Source organism: Citrus sinensis, chromosome 2 (genome assembly GCF_022201045.2).
Source record: "Citrus sinensis cultivar Valencia sweet orange chromosome 2, DVS_A1.0, whole genome shotgun sequence".
NCBI lineage: Eukaryota > Viridiplantae > Streptophyta > Magnoliopsida > Sapindales > Rutaceae > Citrus > Citrus sinensis.
The window spans coordinates 25507330-25526014 of record NC_068557.1 but is presented as its reverse complement, the minus strand read 5'-3'; the positions used below and the strand labels follow the sequence as shown (position 1 = coordinate 25526014).

At 32.4% G+C, this 18685-nt stretch overlaps 1 protein-coding gene across 5 annotated transcripts; it reads left to right on the top strand.

Moving 5' to 3' along the window:
- Positions 1-9127: 9127 nt before the first annotated feature.
- On the top strand, positions 9128-18514 carry LOC102626745 (hypothetical protein). Of its 5 annotated transcripts, XR_369533.4 has the most exons (13): positions 9132-9569; positions 9710-9857; positions 10594-10748; positions 11445-11627; positions 12274-12349; positions 13659-13736; positions 14223-14308; positions 15118-15191; positions 15990-16035; positions 16629-16738; positions 17081-17255; positions 17790-17924; positions 18189-18338. XR_369533.4 is itself a non-coding variant. In XM_006468669.4 (12 exons), exons 1-12 carry the CDS (start codon positions 9318-9320, stop codon positions 18372-18374), a joined length of 1569 nt encoding a protein of 522 aa, XP_006468732.1. In that variant the 5' UTR covers positions 9130-9317; the 3' UTR covers positions 18375-18514. The 5 variants fall into 5 exon arrangements, 4 of the variants coding, with proteins under 4 accessions (XP_024950956.1, XP_052291167.1, XP_006468732.1 ...); XM_006468669.4 differs by lacking the exon at positions 17790-17924 and having other exon boundaries at positions 9130-9569; positions 18189-18514; XM_052435208.1 differs by lacking the exons at positions 17790-17924; positions 18189-18338 and adding an exon at positions 16949-17004 and having other exon boundaries at positions 9130-9569; positions 17081-17225.
- The last annotated feature ends 171 nt before the right edge of the window (positions 18515-18685 follow it).

Below are 18685 nucleotides of genomic sequence, written 5' to 3'. Positions count from 1 at the left end.
AGTTAAGGCTTGGCCTCGGACAAGCTTGGACGGGAGCATCTGGCTGTTCCACTACACGTGTCGCGTGCCACGTCAGCTTCCACCGATAATGGATAGATTTTTATAGATTCAGGGTGGTGACGTGTTCCTACGAAGGCAAAGCAAACAAAGCAAAGCGACAGCTACAAGTACTGAAAAGGGCATGTTAGTAATTCTAGTCCGGTAGTCAATAAGACGAGTAGCAGAAAGTGATTTCCAGATGATACAAAATTCAAAGAAGCAGCATTTGGATATACATGAAAAGTTTATATAATTGGCGTCGGTCATTCAAAGCAGTCAACCATTCCAAAATGACGGAACAATATAGTAGTAATGTAGTATCCCATTTCCACCGGCAAGATAATGTTTCTTTTCTAAGATTACTAATTATGACAAGCGTCACCAGTCTCATATTTATTTGCCAAACTTCCCTATAAGGACGAGTTCATTAAAAATAAGTTTCATAGTATTTTTAAATTCATTGTTCTAAATCCATTAATTTTGATTTAGAGTAATGATACAGCCACAAACTATTGTACAAACTGACGTCGCACTAATTCATTGGTTGAATGAAAATATAAAATAATAAAAATAAATCATGTGGGTCAAGTGATATTTAATTCAACCAATCTTATCATGCCACATAAGTTTGTACAAAATAAATTTGTACAAGAGTTTGTGGCTATATCATTACTTTTTTATTTAAGGTCCGGTTGAAAATTTATAAAGTAATTATGTTATAATTTTTAATGAAAAGAGTGTTTGGTAAGTTTTTTTAAAATTATTTATTTATTTATTATCTTCATCTTAATAATAGTTTTATAAGTAGGTATGAGATTATTTTTTTATAAACAACTTATTAAATAAGTCACCACACTTTTTAATAATTTTATTATTTTAACAAAAAGATAATTATGCCCTTTTTTTAATAAACTTTAATATATAAACTATTATATGTTATATTACTGCCACAAGTACTATACATGTTTTGTAATATCAAAGTTTTGATCCAGTAAATTTATATTTTCTATACTTTATGTTTAGTTTCTAGCATAAGAATCGACAAGAGTTGCTATGATTGCATATAATTTTTTATTGCAACCATAGCATTGCACAATATACACGGAGCCATGCACAAAATGATCTCCATTTTGACAACATCGATCCTAGTTCAATTTTTTATGAAGAAATAGAAAGAAATAATGACATTCAAAAAGTGTTTCACAATACTAATACCTTTGGATCACAAGAAACAAAAAATTTAAGGAATATCATTACAATAAGCTTAATATGAATGTAATACATATTATTTTTTATTTTATTTGGATGTACGTAATAGTATGAATTTTCATCATATTGTGTGGAACATATTATAAAGTTCACTAGATTTCATTTGATTAAATTTTTCACCTCATAAATTTTACGTATTTTAAACAAAAGAAAAAGGCATGTCTACATAAGTTTATAAAACTTGATCCAAAAAATAAAAGACTATTTAAATGTACATATATTTTAGTCAATATATATTATAAAACAGCACTTTCGTAATAATTACAATTTACTAAATACATGTACTCTACTTTTCGAAGTCACAACAATTGCAATAACACAATTTACGAAACATCAAACTGTTTTGTTAATCAATAGCGCATTTTATTAGTCACAGCAATACCAAACTAACCCTTATTAAAATATGATAGTACAATATTACATTATATATGTGATCCATGTGTTGCAAGAAACTGGCTTTGTTGCTGCTTTTCCTTAGTGTAAATAAAATTGATTATCCAATTTAATTTATGGTTTATGGTAATTTTGACTGAAAGTCTAAGAAAAAAAGAGTTGTTAATATTTTATGGTGAAGATTGACATTAATGCTCATAAGTTAAAAAACTAAATTATGAACGTGATAGTCCAAATTTAGGGTTGGAAATTATTTTTTTATGATTGATGTCTTCACCTTCAAACTCCTGAATTAATCACCCCGTATAAACTTATGATTTATTGATAATTGATATAATCCCATTTTTGTTAAATGAGAGTTCCACTCCCACAATTTGGAGTGGGTAAGGGTGGGATGCAGTGAAACTTAAAAAAAAAAAAAAAAAAAAAAAAAGCGAAATTGCTCTAATTTTCACTAAGGCCATGTTTGCTTGGGGGTAGAAAAGTGGGGAGAGGAAAATAATTTGATTTCTTTTCTACTTTCCACTGTTTGGTAAAACCAAGTTTAATAGAATTTACTTTTCATTGAAATTCAATTTCCATCAAATTGAAGAATTTGTATTCCTTATCAATGGTTGTGAATTTCAAATTCCTTATCTATTAGAACACAAAAATTCCAATATTATCCTCTAAACAAAATTAATTTAAAATAAATTAAAGTGCAAATAATTTATATTTATTTTCTTAAATTAATAGGATAAACTTATTTGAAAAAAGAAAAAATAGTAAAGTGAATCGTTGGACAGTCACCGAAGACTCGCTTTACCATTAAAATCGGTACCAATGGAATCGTTATGAGCCGATCTACAACTTTACGGTGTTAGAAATGCTAATATAAATTGTTATTTACCTCAAGTCTTGTTTAAATACTTGGAAAAATTTTAACTCTCATATTTCTGACTATATAGTGTGTTTTCTGCAAAATTAACATTTCCAATGAGTAAATCGTCAATTTCTGATCATTATTATGCATTTAACGCAATGAAAAATGGTGGCCAATAGCGTCAATCAATGACGGTCAACATTAATGCCCTGATACTGTAATTTTAAAAATTAAAATTCTCTATTTAACGAGGTAATTTCTATATTAAATTAATTTATAGTTTAATTTTTTTATTAACAATATTAACATTAAAGATAGTGGGTATATTTGTCTAAATAAAAAATATGTAATTTTTTTCTTTCAAATTTAATGTGAAAACCAAATAATAATAATTAATTTTTGCACTATTCTCCTCTCATCACCTCTCCACTGCTCTCCTTTTTTCTTCCTTCCTCTTCTCCCCTTTCTTAAAACCAAATACCTCCTAAGAGGATTGAATAGGGTGAATTTGCAAAGACTATGAAACGTCTCAAGGCAGAATTGAAAGATCATTATTTAGTTTCAAATATTATGGTAGCATCAACTCTAAAGTTGCCCGGGCTAACGATCTTAGGAAACAAGTCTTTGATCCTATTAGCAATCTACTCGGTAAATCGGTAAAAAAGTAAAAAGTTGAAAAGTGAATTTGATAAAAAGCTTAAGGCTTCCTCCACCAGTCCACCTCAAAAAAATAATAATAAATAAATAAAAAGCAAAAAACTTAAAGTAGTCGTTATATAATTAGCGTGCGCGGTAAGCCCCCATAAAAATCAACGCAAGAGGAAATCGCAAAAGGGCACGGAGAGAGCGCAGGAGAGGAAGGTCGAGTGTGTGCCAGTCGTCCGTTGGCACGCGACAGACCCGCGGCATCACAAGTTCATAATTCGCAAGTCATCAAATTCATTATTTCCCAAAGCTTTTGGAAATCAACATTGACATTTACATTCATGGGCAGGGGACCATTGAACTCTGAGTTATCGTGATCTCGACGGGTGGTTGAATTCTAGGTATCCGCTTAATTATTACACCGTAACACATGCAACTTTTCTAATCAATGTAAAACGATGAGTATTAGGCAAGGGGGTCCCACGGACAGATCACGGTATTACTCATGCGTCATTGATGACCTAGTAAAGGGTGCGACAATTTTCTTGTTTCGTTTTAAACCGTGGAATATTCATCATGTTTGAAATACTTCTACTCTTCGAATTAATTCTTCATCAACTACTTTTTTTTCTTCTTCTTTATTTTCAATATTTTAATTACAGAAAAATAATTTATATTAACAAAAGTGCGGGTTGTTCGGAAACAAGACGGTGGGCCGTCTATGTTGATTAACGACTTAAATTTTTTTTAATAATGTTTAGGATATTTAAAAGTACTAAGTATTTGACAAATGTTTTAAGTATCTAATTAATTTATTTTGTAATAATTTATGTCGATGGTAATCCATGCATTGGATCAAGCCATATATACCTGTAGTAGCGTAGCCACATGGAAACTTGAGGTTAATTTTTTGCAGAAACCCAACTAAAAGTTTTATTTACTCCCAATAAAATTTTTAATTTGTTCCCATCAATTTTGAATAGTATATAAAAATATAGACTTAAAATTAAATTATGATCGTTAAAGCACTTTAAGTGAGTATGTAAAATCTAAAATTATATATTAACACTTGAGGAAAATCAATTTCTTAAAAAAAAAAATTAAATTTATCCTGGCCATACCACTGTATACGTGAAAAAAGTTTTAAAATTATTTGTAAAACTAAGCATTACGAGTTAATATTTAACCTAGCACAAAATAAACTCTTTTTTTTTTTTCAACCAAGTTAATGATTACAAAAATTGCGCTAGATTAAACGTTTTTCATTCTACTACTAATCTATTTTATATATATATATATACTACTAATCTATTTTTAATCAACATAATTGAATAAACAAGTATATTTCTAATTTATTGATGTATAGTTAGATTCCGTCAACAAATAGAATTTACTACATATTTAAGTAGTACTCAGATAAATAATCTTATAAATAGACCCACCAACAAAAAAATAAATAACTGCGCTTTCTTTCTTACTTTTATTATTAATCATGGTTTACTTATTTATTTATTTTTCCCGTTAGGAGAAAAGAATCAGTCATGATCTTCATATTCGATTGACTGTTATTAATTTTCCATTGAAAACAAAACTACACGTCACCCACGCATCGTGCCGTAGCAAAAGGTCATTTGACACGACGAATATTCAATGACGTTCGGTGAGTGAATTGAATGAACGGCCATGGTACTGGGAATTATTAAGGAATCATACGTCTTCATATGCGTCATGGATATTCATTTCACTGTAAGAAACCAAACGAGCATTCTTTTTCGTTTGCGGTGTGATCCGTTATCTGATCCTTAATCCTTTCGTAAAAGTAAAATCTTCATCTTAATGGATACTAATTAAATTATTATTAGTGACTTAACATGCATGCGCTTGGCATAAAAGAAAACAAAGTATCTTCTTTTCTTATATATATATTTTTTATGGTCTGGCTGTGTGTGTACCTGATTTGAGTCGAGGATAACTTCTCTCTTAATTAATGGTGAAGAAGAATCTGTAAATCGTTTTTAAACTTGCCCACCAAGAATAGAGAGAGTTAAAAAAAATTTCGTGCGACTATTTGCTTGAATACACATCGGAAACATGGACTAAATTAATTAGTAATCACCACTACCATCAAAAGGGTCACTTTGTAAGTGGGAGAGAGAGTATGTTTTGGCATTAAATAAATTAGGTAAGTGTGTTATCCGTATGTTTGGCACGCATCATCCAATTTAAAAACTCATTTAATCCGTCTCTTTATGGATAATCCACCATTGGTGAAAGTTATTAGCACTAACTTTACATTAGCTCGTGTCATTTTCATGGCTAGCTTTTAGGTTCTTTGGGTGCACCTTGCACCTTCTTCATTTCCACGATTGCGTTTAACTAAAACATTATCGTATCGTAATTAATACCCTACACTTGATCAACTCGAAAGGTTTCCATATTTGTAAAAGTTTAATGTTAGTTCATGTTTATATAATTAACAAATTTAATGGCATTATAAACCAAACTAAACCAAACTTCGAAGAAATTTATTGATAATGTTTATACAAATAGGTACGCATACTGCATACAATATACAAATGATAATATAGGTTTGTACAATAAAATTTTAATAAATATACGTGTGATATATGAAATTAACAAATCATATGATTGAAGAAAAGAAATACAATAATACAATATACGGATGATAATATAGGTATTTATATTAAAATTTTGATAAATATATGTGTGATATATAAAATTAACAAATCATATGATTAGAGAAAAAATACAATAATACAATATATGGATGATAATATAGGTTTGTATATTAAAATTTTGATAAATATATGTGTGATATATGAAATTAACAAATCATATGATTGGAGAAAAAAAATACAGTTAAGGACTGATGGCAAATTTTGATTAGCCGATCCAAATTATGTAAATTTCTCTCACGATATAAAACTTTGGATCTAAATACATATTGGTTAGATATCCTGTTCAGTCTTAACAAATACGTCATATTTTGGACCACCATCGAAACTTAAGAATCATTGGTCACTTTACCCATGTAACATATTACTACTAGGTAATTCGAATCCATCAATAAGGTATGGTGCGTATGGTTGATAAGTTGTGGAGCATATTAAGCACGCAGATTTCTTTAGATTCGGAATGCTTTAATTAAATTATGCCCTCCTATGATGGCATCCACTTCCAATATTAGGACACACAAGTGCAATATAAGTCAAACACTGTATATAAAGGTCAGTGGCAGAAGCTTTCTAAGCATCTTTTGAGTCATATATATGAAAAGGACAATTCCAGTTTTCGCTCAAGGCATGCCTCACTATTGTCCTCGATATCGATCGATCCCCAGAAAAAACCCTGCTCCAGTTATGCTCAATTTTATTATAAAGGAGCCAAAAAAAAAACCTATTTCTGTGCCTACTAATGAGGGGGAAAAAAAGGCTTAGAGAAGAACTTCATTATCAGTATAAACAAACAAAAAGAAACTAAAATAAATTTTAATGGAATGCATACCACAAAATTAAAGATAGGTCTCATCACAGTAGAAATCAAGTCGATATGTATATGCATATATCCATGACTCAGCTTGCATTGCAAGACTAGCTTTTGCAAGTTGTAACCACAAGTAAGGTAGCGTTTACTTTTTGGATTGGATTGGAAATCCAGAGGAGTGGGAATCCTAGGATTGAGAGTGTGGAGTGGGAGTGGGAGTGGGAGTAGGTTGTTTACTTACACTGGAATGAAAGCATGTAATAGAGATCAGAATCCAATTTATGTGTTTACTTTGTCTTGGATTGGAAGTAAATTGTTTCAAATTATAATTTTATCCTTATTTAAAGAATTATAATTTTTAATTACAAAACTAATAAAAAATATATTTAATGAATAATATTTATTTTATTATATTTGTAAATTTATTATAATTATTAATATTCTTAATTATGAACAATAAATTATTAATTTTAATACAAAATGAAACCTTATTTTATTTTATATAATTATATTAAATTTATTATTATATAAAATAATAATATAATATTATTTAGTACAAAATTAATATTTTCTTAGAATAAACTATTTATTATTATTAATATTAAATAAATATAGTACTATTATTTTTAAAATAAATATAATAATATTATATTTATTAATTCTCTATTAATATAATAATATTATTTTAAAATAATTTTAATTTATAATCAATGTAAATTATTATTTAGTTAAATATAATATTATTATTCAAATAAATATAATAATATTATTCAAATAAATATAATAATATTTATTTTATTTTATTAATTATAAAATATTAAATTAAATTAAATTAAATTAAAAAATAAAAGGGTAAAAAAGGGGGAGGTGGGAGTGGGAATGGGAGTCCCACTCCCACTCCCCACTCTAAAAATGAGTGGGGCCCACGGAGTGGGATTCCCACTCCCTTCTCATTTAGAGGAAGTAAACGCTGGAGTGGGAGGAATCCACACTCCTCACTCCCACTCCAGCAAGTAAACACAGCATAAATGTCTCAAGACTTTTCTTCAAGGGACTTGTTATGCATTGCCAAAAAACGAAAAAAAAAACAAAGAAGAAAAAAAAGGAAAAAATTTACTATGCATGGTATTCGACTAATGGGAATGCGAGTTGACTGGATAATGCATAATCCTTTACCATAAGTTGCTGCCCATTATAGGGCAAAATTGGAGGCCAAATGGGTTGCCTAAATCGGGACATCCGGTAAATATCTCAATCCATTTTTTTGGCCCCTCGCTGTGGCTGCTAACGTGCTTACTGCAATGAATACACTCCCATTCACCTCACTTTTTTATAAATTTAACAATACTCTTTTTTTTTTTTTTAATTTTCTATTAAAATATTTTTGATAGTGTTGAAAACAGTTTCAAGCATGCCATTTTAGATGTCGAGATTGATCGTGCTTCTTCGTGTATTCTCTCATTTTTTCTCCAACGCGATCATCACCTTATTTGCTCCTCAATGATTAAGCCATACAGATGGACGGGCCTTCCCTTTGCACTAATTCATTATGGCAGGCAGCATTGTACCAATTTTGTTTTTGTTTAATTGTCCTGTATTGGTGCGAGAAGACTCATAACACGTACACCCCCGGCCCCCACTGTGACTCTATCCAAAATTCAGTTGCTTGCTTTTGAAAACTTATCCTAACTTGTTTGGTTTCACATCACAAGGGATTGGACCGTATTGGCGTGTTCAAATAAAACAAATTAATTAATTAACCCAATCGAAAATGTGAACGAATGGTCAAAATCCTGGAGTGAAAGACGGTCAAACAACCTAAATTAAAAAGACAAAAATTATAAAATATATAATTGATGATTGATTGTGCAAAACTAATTTTTCATGAGTGATGATACAACTACAAACTCTTGTATAAATTGGTGTGACATAAATTCATTAGATGAATGAAAATATAAAATAATAAAAACAAATTATGCAGGCCAATTGATATTTAATTCAACTAATTTTATCATACTGTATGAGTTTGTACAAAATAAATTTGTAGAAAAATTTATAACTCTATCATTACTCATTTAAACATTTGGAAAGCAATAAAGACTGCTGCAAATTACTTGGCGGAATATCACCAGGCACCACCACCCTTTTCTTATGTAAATTAACGAAGAGTACGCGAATTTGGAGTCCAAGTTAGGGCCTCCAATACTGGGCTTTTTTGAAACAAGGACAAAGCCCAAATAGATTCTCAGGAATATGGGCTTAAACACTTGCCAATGGCCCACGGATCCTTTTTCGTCGTTATATTGTCCGAAAATGAAGCAAAGCATCTGGATGATGTAATTACATAAATGCCCCCATAACGGTCAAAGTTCAAACCAACCAAAGTCCAAACCCGCCAGTTCTGTCTGTGTTATTACTGTAACTACTATGCTGGCATTCATTTCGAGCACAACTGACCCACCCGGTCTTCAGACAATCATTACATGCACAGAATCACTTCTTACAACAAGCCACATTAAAAAAAATCCGCCTGTCCGAAACCCCAAGCCTAGAATCTAAAACCCTTTAATATTTTTTTTTTTAACTATTATCTTTCCTAAAAGGAATGGCCAATTACAATGTTGCTTTGATTCTCAAGAACCCACTCAATGATTCCGAATTCCTGCTCGTGAAGCAAACCCCACCTCCAAAATTCAACGACGAAGAGTATGATTCGTACGTTGATTCTGATCTCTGGGACTTGCCAGCGATTAAATTGAACCACATACAAGGGGAAAAATCTGAACCCACAATCTCCATCCAGGGCTCAGAGAAGATCAATCTCGGTAAATTTGATATCGAATCGGCTCTTAATCAGGTAATTTATAATTTACATTACCAACTCAAAGAAAATTTTGGATTTGCTTCTTGTATATTTGTTATTGCCATTTGTCACTTAGTGGGCTCCTACTAATAATAAATAGTCGGTGTTATTTATTCATTTATTTTTTTTAATAGATACTTGAGCAATTGGGGTTTGGGGTGCGAGATGGGGGTGAATGGAAATTGTGGAAATGTGTGGAAGAACCTGAGTTTGGACCGGGATTGACGATTCATACGGTGTACATTATGGGTAAATTGTTGGACGGGAATCAAATTTTGCAAGGTTTGTTCATGTTAGCGCAAATTAATTTTATAATTGAATTGTAGAATGGTGTGTCTTTGAATATCAAACCTTTTTTTTAGATAGTTTTCATCATGTTACCTTGGATAGGCAACCGTATCTAATCATACATCTCAAATGGTTAATTTTTATTGAACTGGGTGTTTTGCACAACTCATATGCCAATTAATTGTTATATTATGATAAATTTTTTGATCTTCAGTTGACTTGATTGAAAAGAAAGTAATTTGACTCAATTCATCCAACCCAAAATGGAGATAGTCAGGTTTTTATGAAATGTGTTCATTGGATTTTACATGGCACATATGGAAAATTTTGAAACTGAACAAACAGCTTTAACTACAGCAAATTGCTCTAGTTTGTAAAGTCATTGGATATATATATATTTTTTTAATGTTTGTGATGATTATGGGTATGTTTGGAATTGAGGTGTGGTGGTTTTGAATCCACAACCACTATATAGCTGTCAAGTATAAGTGTGTGGGTGAGTGGTAAAACAGTAGCTATCAAGTAAAAGCTGGTGTTTACTGATCGTTCTATCTTCTTTGGTTTCAAAATTAAGCTGAAGAAAACCTGTCCTGAACATACCATATAAGAATCTTATTGGTTTTGGACTCAATGAATAGGGAGACTAGAACTGATTTACTACTTATATTACTTCTTAAATTCCTTCTTTTGCTGGCTTGTCTGATGTTCGAGAACCATATTATGCATGCAGAAGGATGTAAGTGGATGTCTACACAAAGTTGTATAAATTGTCTTGCTGAGGTGAAGCCGAGCACTGATCGTGTGGGCCCTTTGGTTGTTATCGGTCTTCTAAATGACTTGGTGCAATGGAGAAAGTGGAAAGTACCGCCAACCTTGAGCTACCAGGTTTACTACCTTTTCACTTTGGCTCTTTCATGAATTCAAACCAAGGATAATGTTAAGCTGAAACAAAGGTCAATGCTAGGAATTAAAGAATACTAGGATAAGAATGAAGCAGTTATGGAAAAACGTTAGTCCTCAGTCACTGGATTTGATTCTTAAGGGCCTATCAATATACTCCTAGATTATCTATTTATTTATTTTTTAACTTTTTTTTTTTTATAGTGAATGTTTCAGAATTGAAAATCTAGTATTTGCACGCAATTAAGTTTCAAATCTCAGCGTGATCTCTTTTACTTTTAAGTTTTATGAACTGTTTTAAACTTTATGTCAGGAGTGGCTAAAAAACCACTTTTGGTTGAATTGTATAAAGAAAATGATGGATAAAAATTAATGTAGCAGGGTGGCATACAATGTAATTTCCAGAGTTCTTGACTTAATATTCTTCCACAACAAGTTTGATTTTAGATCTGCCTATTCCCATAACCATGTGTTCTGACTCAGCAAATATGTTGAGGGAGCCAATTTGGTTTAAGATGCATGTAATGCTTAACTGCCACCCTGTGCTATCTGATTCTGTTTCAGAATTTTAGTAAAATTCTATTGCTATATGTAGTTGTCTGTCACTTCTAGCAGTTCCAGTCTGATGCACGTGTATCGTCTATATATTTCTGCAGAACTAAGCTAATTTCTCATTTTCAGGAGTACCCTCCCGGTGTAATACTTGTACCCATGCAGAGTAGGACGGCAAAGCCATTTCTCACAACAAACTTAATCGTATTTGCACCTGACAGTGTTTCAGATGACTGTGGGAATCATAGATTTGTTGCTCAAGGAGAGGCATTGATAGTGGATCCTGGATGCCGATCTGAATTTCATGAAGAGGTAAAAGAATATCAATGTATCATGCTGTTTGTTGCTGATAGATGATTTTCTTTTTAGAATAAAAATTCATAACTCTATTCGGTAGAAATCTGTACTGATTTAAGAGCCATTCAAATTTATCAGTTAACAAAATTTAGTTGGTATCTCTCCTTGGATTTTAAAAAAATTATGCATGCTGTATCATGCTCAGGCAATGTCAAGATTTCATCCCATAGACATAACACGGTCAGTTGTTGTTATATGTATGATGTCAATGAATGGACTTGCAGTCTCTGCTAAGTGGTCTTTTAGCTCAGACTGTAGAAGCCATTTTCCTAATTGTACTCTAGCATATTGAGCAGAGTTCTACTTAGATGAACTTAGTTTGACTACTTACAACCAGTCATCCAAAAAAAAAAGTGTAAATATATATGAGCTTTACTTTATTGTAACAAAATAGTTTTTCTGACACGAAGTTTGTTTTGTGGTAGAAAAAGTATCTTTCATGATAAATTACCCGTAAAAAAGCGAAATGAAAGAGATATTTTAATGGTTGGGTATCTATGATGTTACTCAGACTCCAGACTGTGGCTTAAACATGTCAATCGTTGTGATTATGGCATCAATTTCTGTGCTAAAGTTGATAACGTTGCATTTGCTTGATCAGCTCCTGAAAGTTGTTGCTTCGTTGCCCAGAAAGTTAATTGTCTTTGTCACCCATCATCACCGCGACCATGTTGATGGTGAGTTCATACGTGGTAAAACTACCACTCATTCTAGGTTTTACTTTGTTTAATCATTATGTTTTTCCAAATTTAGTTGAATGCTTAGCTTAGGTATTGTTTGATACACAAATAAGATGATAAATCAGGCTTATTTTAAAGCTGTTGGAACTCTGAAATAGTAACAAATTTTGATGATGTTCAGATCAAATTCTTAGAAACTGAGAAGAAATGAATGCATAGGATTGTTTTCTATGCTGTAGACTTGTAGTATTCGAGGAAAATGGTGGGAGTCTTTTCTTAGTTTCCTAAGGCACAGCATAAAAGGAATTAAAAAGTTACAAAGCTTTCTATGAGATGCAAAGTTCAATGTATTTCTTTTCTGTATGTTGACCCTTCGGTTCTTCATGGTTAAGTCTCCACCCTCAATCTACGTCCTTGCAAAGTATAATGTCTGGCTCCTGTTGTCATAAGCCTGTTTCTTTCGTGTGATATACTATTTCTGGTTAGACCAAAATTTCTCCTTGTTTATCTCACTCAAGGTTTTGGTAAAAGAGGCTACATGTTGTCTATCATATGTTCAAATCCCTATGTTGCTTCTGTTGACCCCTTTACTAGGATACAAGTGATCTGAGTGACACAAAATGCATTATTTTATTCACTTGGACTTCCTCTTTTATCATCAGTGATAATGCAGAAGATAATCTTTATAAATTCTTTCATATGCATGATGAGGTCTTGATTAGGTTGTCAGCTATAATGAGCGACCAGGTGGTTGTTAGCTATAATGAGGTTCAGGCATTTGTTTTTGTCTATATCATGAGATTACTGGTAATACATTGGATTTTAGACTGCCTGGTTCAGACATACATTTGTATGGAAAAACTTGTTGACATTGAAGATTTTGCTATTGATTTTGGAACCACAAATTATTCATTCCTGCCCATAATGATGAAAGAGAACCAACCTCTTTGGCTGGTCAAGCAACAGCCGCAAAAAAAGTTCACAGTTGTGAGTTATAGGTCAAGAGAACAATGATGGTGATACCCTTCACAAAATGATTAAAGATTCAAGAGTAGAAATCTAGATTTCTGGCAAATTAGTGCACTGATTCAAGTGGACTACTGTAACCACTGGACTTTGGACAGCTTTTTAGATGCTTCTGCATCTCCATGTCTCCCTAATATGCCCATGTGCTAGATACTTTCAAGTTGCATCTTTATGTTCTGAAGTGTTTTTCTACCTTGCTTTTAATGAATATATGATTTTGTATGCCTTTTATTTTGAAATGGATCTATATTGGTTATAATATTTTGTTTGTTTGTTTCAGGTCTTTCTATTATCCAAAAATGCAATCCTGATGCTATTCTATTAGCTCATGAAAACACCATGCGCCGCATTGGAAAAGGTTATGATTGTTGACTAAAAAGAATATATGTGTCTGATAATTGAAATGACCCTATCTTATAACCATTCGTTTTCAATCAAGCATGTTTAAGGCGTCAGAGTTAAATCTTTTTGAAGGAGGAGATTAACAGTGTATTGTATGGAAATAACAAAACGAAAATTAGGGAACAGAGCAGTTTTGATCTGTTTTAACGTGTTGTGTGTGATCCTGATGTAATATTTTTAGTTTTTCCCCAGCGCTTAGTTTGTGGTTGACATGCTGATCTTTCCAGTTAATGATTCATGGAGGTGTTCTTATTATATTTTGTACAAATTTACATGTAAACTTTTGCCTAATTTAATCTCATACTTTTTTCCTGAGTCAGCAGGAAGAAAAGATCAACTTCAGTGATCGCTTTTTCTTTTTATGTACTTTTAAAGAAGCGTATATTTATTTAAGCAACTTTATTAAGTTCATGAGCTTTTAACTTGATTAATATGATGGCAGATGACTGGTCTCTTGGGTACACCTCGGTTTCTGGATCAGAAGACATTTGTGTTGGTGGTCAGAGATTGACTGTTGTTTTTTCTCCGGTATTTCCCATTTCACAATTGCTCCTTTTTGTAATTGTTGTCATGACTTGAGGAATTGTCATTTAGTTTAGAGCCATTGGTCCTTCAAAAAGCATTTTGAAGGCTCACTTGGTCTTGGCTTGATGCAAATATGCAGCTAAGGGTGTAATTCATGTAATTGTATTGTGTTTGTGTTATGTTTTTTTGGTCCCGTGGCACATTTAAGCAAACACAGATACAACCCATTTACTAATTTTGTCAAAACGTCAAAATACGGATACAATCCGTTTATTAATCGTGTTGACTCGTTTAACATATTTAATACACAAATTAAAAATAAATTTAAAAATTAACAAATATGTCAAATACTATTCTTCAGAATAGGTCATAAATAAGTTAACATGATATAAATATGACATGAAGCAGTTTATAACATAATATGAATATGACACAAATAATTAATTTAGTTTTCAGTAAATATGTTAGTTAATTTTTTCAGTAATATTACCACATATTAATTGATTCTCATGTCATAAATGTCTAATTGTGTTGAGGTGATCCAACTCGGATATGACATAGATATTTATCGTTTAGTGTCAACCCATTTATTAATCATGTCCATACTTGTCAACATGAATATGAAAAAGTCGTGTTGCATTCGTGTCGTAACCCATTTTGCCACCACCTCTATATGCAGCCACCATGAAATGCCTTGGGGCATAGGTGATAAAGTTCTTGTTTCCTTCCGTGTTGTTTAGTTGGCTGTATACTATTTCAGTTATGTAAACTCTGAATATTATGGCTTTGAAATGACAATTTTCTTAATTCAGGGACATACTGATGGGCATGTAGCACTTCTTCATGCTAGCACTAACTCCTTGATTGTTGGTGATCATTGTGTGGGGTAAGATTCTGTAGAGTACTACACTTTTATGTTAAAAGCATCCACAATCAAAAGGAACTAGAAGGAGCTGCTTAAGATTCTATATAACAGAATGAATTTATATTCGAAGCATCTCAAGTTGACTTTTGCTTTTAGCAAACGTAAGATTAAAGATTCAACTATCAGAAGGACAGCAATCCATAATAAAGAGAATCCAGAAAAGAGATGTTTTTCAATATACCTCAAAGGTTTTTTTGGTTGTTTATAAATATGATATGTGCAATGAAGATTACAAAGATTTAATATTTACTGTAGTTCATGCAAAGAAGTTGAAAATAAGGCATGTGGAACTCATATTGAGTGCAGAATTAGGATTCAGGAAAATTGTGTTCTAAAGATTTTAGGGACCTCAAGTATTTATCCAAATTTGCATTTTTTTCATCATTCTTTTTTTGATTTATGAATACGGCACTGACTTTTGGGCTGGAGGCAATGTTATAAGGTCTGTGCTTCAATAGCTTAAGATTAATGAATTGAACTGCAGAAGACCATGTGGTAGTAGTGAAGAATTAACAACCTGACATGAGCTGATTATAAGACCAAGTTGTTTCTTTTTCTTTCTTTGGGTTTTTCATTAAATTTCAAATTAGACGGTCTCTCAATTTCTCTCTTATATAATTTACAGAGAATGCTATTTTCTGATTGAGTAGTATCTTCTCACCGGCTCTTTACTTTCTTCCGTTTTATTCATCAATTTAGGTTTTGGCTTTTTACATTTACTTCATAAACTATTCTGCTGATGCATCTGTGGTCTTGCAGTCAGGGAAGTGCCGTTTTGGACATAACTGCTGGTGGAAATATGACTGTAAGTGTATATAGAAGCACTGAAGTATTTTTTTCAGATCCTTGTACACTCAAAAGTGGAGTATGATAAGGAAAAATATCGGTGTGCTATTTACAAGGCTTCCGTGGTTTCTGTTGACACTGCATTTCCATCTCTTCTTTCTAGTTACACTGGAATTTAGTTAAAGCTGTATTTGCATTTAAGTTATAATAGTTGGCAATATCTGAGAAAGTCATTCAAAATTTGCTATTAGGTCCCTTTATTTTATAACATTGCTTTCTAGGAGTACCAATCTCATATGCTAAGGGCATTGAATCTGCAATTCCTCGGATAGGAGAGATTATTATACATTAGTTTATCTTTTCAGTCTTTTTGTCTTCCTCTGTTCTACACCTGACAACCCAAAAGGAGAAAAAATATATATACCTTCTATTCCCCCCCTCACACCCTAATAAAATAGTCTATGTATGCTTGTAGCTGTGATTGACGTTTTTGGTTTACTGTTATTATTCTTTTTATTATTATTTTATTATTATTATTTTTGTGTGTACATGTGGGTCCCCCCCCAAATTTCAACGTCTCAGGAATTGTGGAAAACTCTGTTGTTTATGCAGGATTACTTTCAGTCAACATACAAATTCTTGGAGCTTTCGCCACATGCTTTGATCCCAATGCACGGGAGAGTCAATTTGTGGCCGAAACACATGCTCTGTGGATATCTCAAGTATGAAAGACAATTGTTTTTGTTTTTTCCTTCTCATCACAGCATTCTCTCCATGGGTTTACTTCACTGTAGGGAACTCTCCTATTATAAGATTTCTTGCCTTACACTTTGATTGATATCCCAGCATCTTGTCAACTTTTTATCATGTCCATATGTTCATTTTTAAGCTCTAACCCGGTTTGACATACTTTGCTATTGTTATTTACCAAGTGAACAAATGGGGCTGCAAGTCATGATAATGGCCTACTTGATCCTCTAGTGTTGAGGTTGTATTATTGTATATGGTATGTAACAATAAGATATTTGACCAAATGCTATTATGACTTTGTTCCTACTTTTTAGGAACCGAAGAGCTAGAGAAGCAGCCATCCTGCAGGCCATAGAAAATGGAGTTGAAACATTGTTTGATATAGTTGCAAATGTATATTCTGAGGTTCCTCGCAGTTTCTGGATTCCTGCTGCCTCAAATGTCAGGCTTCATGTAGATCATCTGGCGGACCAAAACAAGTTACCAAAGGTACGTGTCGCCATTGTTTTAAAGATTTTTTCCATGCGATATGGCGATGCTTATACTCATGCATGTTTCTGGAACTTTATTCCTAATATATGGCATTTTTTTGTTATGCTCATCATTCTCTCTTTAATATTGGTGGCTTTTTTTTTTTTTTTTTAATTAAATCATATTGGAAAAAAGTTCAAACCAACTAGTTGAAGAGAATTCAAGAGGAAAAAGAGTACACAGAGAGGAAGCACTAGAAAGATGAAGCTTAGCTACCACTTAGAAATCCAATAGGTTACAAAAGCTGCAAACTTTTATTTTGTTCAAAATAATACATTATAGCCTTCTACTATTATGCACAAAAAGTCCTATCTTCTCATCATCTTTTGAAGTTATTCCTTGTGCGTCTTAAATGCCCTCAAGAAATAGGCACTAAATTATGACAATTTGGAGGGTATTCAAATTTAAAATTGCGGGTATATGTGGTTATTTATCCTCTAGAAATGTGGATATACATTTGAGTTGGATTCCAACAATTCCTCTTGACTGCAGGGCTTCTCTCTAGAATCTTTCAATTCCAGTTTGGTTGAATTTGATGACAAGGTGGGCAAATTTGATCCCAAATGAAGAAGCTGCACTCAGTGACTCGGTCACTTGATACTTCACTTTTTGATACTTTACTTTTAGGTTAGATCACATCCCTTGATTTTTTATCAAAGTTTTATAGCTTTATATGCAACTCTATATCAAATCAATCAAATCACTGATATAATAAATAACCTTAAAAGGAACAATCTCAAACCAATGATCCTGATACCTTCCAATTAATTTCCATTATGTAGCGGCAGAACATTGCTTACATTTCCATTATGTAGTGACAGAAGATCTTTTACGATATTGATTGCTAAGTTGCAGTTTCGCTGATCATGCACGCTGTATTCCTTCATGCAGGAATTTTCAATTCTGAAGTTCCGAAAGACTTGTGGGCTGCATTTCCTGTTGAGGTGGGCGTGGACATACCTTAGGTTTCAGGTTAGGTATCAGAAGCTAAGTATGTCTAAGTTACTTATTGGCGGTGCAGCAGTGGCAGGCTTTGCTGTATTCTTCTCTATCAGAAACAAGCTTATTTCCCAATAATCCTCCTCTAAAGCGATTTATTGTGTGCATGCTGTAACTGCATGATACTAGACAAGGCATTGATATAAGATCATTCAACAAGCAAACACCATGTTTATATTCTAATTATTGTGTTATATGAGGTAGTTTCATTCCAAGTAGAGATTTAGTTATGTAGCATGACCAAATAAATACTAATTAACTAAGAATAAATCAAAAACACTTGAGAATCTCACTTGCTATAGTACTTCAGAGTAGCCCTATACAAGTTGAAATTCTCTGGAAACTGCTTGTCTATCACATTATGTTTGCCTTTACCCGCTGCTTTTGTG

What these genes read in the sequence shown, in the direction of transcription:
- LOC102626745 (XM_006468669.4), top strand. Translation starts at nt 9,318, where the DNA reads ATGGCCAATTACAATGTTGCTTTGATTCTCAAGAACCCACTCAATGAT. An exon ending in CATGCGCCGCATTGGAAAAG is followed by an intron (nt 13,737 to 14,222) that starts GTTATGATTGTT and finishes ATATGATGGCAG; the next exon opens with ATGACTGGTCTCTTGGGTAC. An exon ending in ACCAAAACAAGTTACCAAAG is followed by an intron (nt 17,256 to 18,188) that starts GTACGTGTCGCC and finishes TCCTTCATGCAG; the next exon opens with GAATTTTCAATTCTGAAGTT.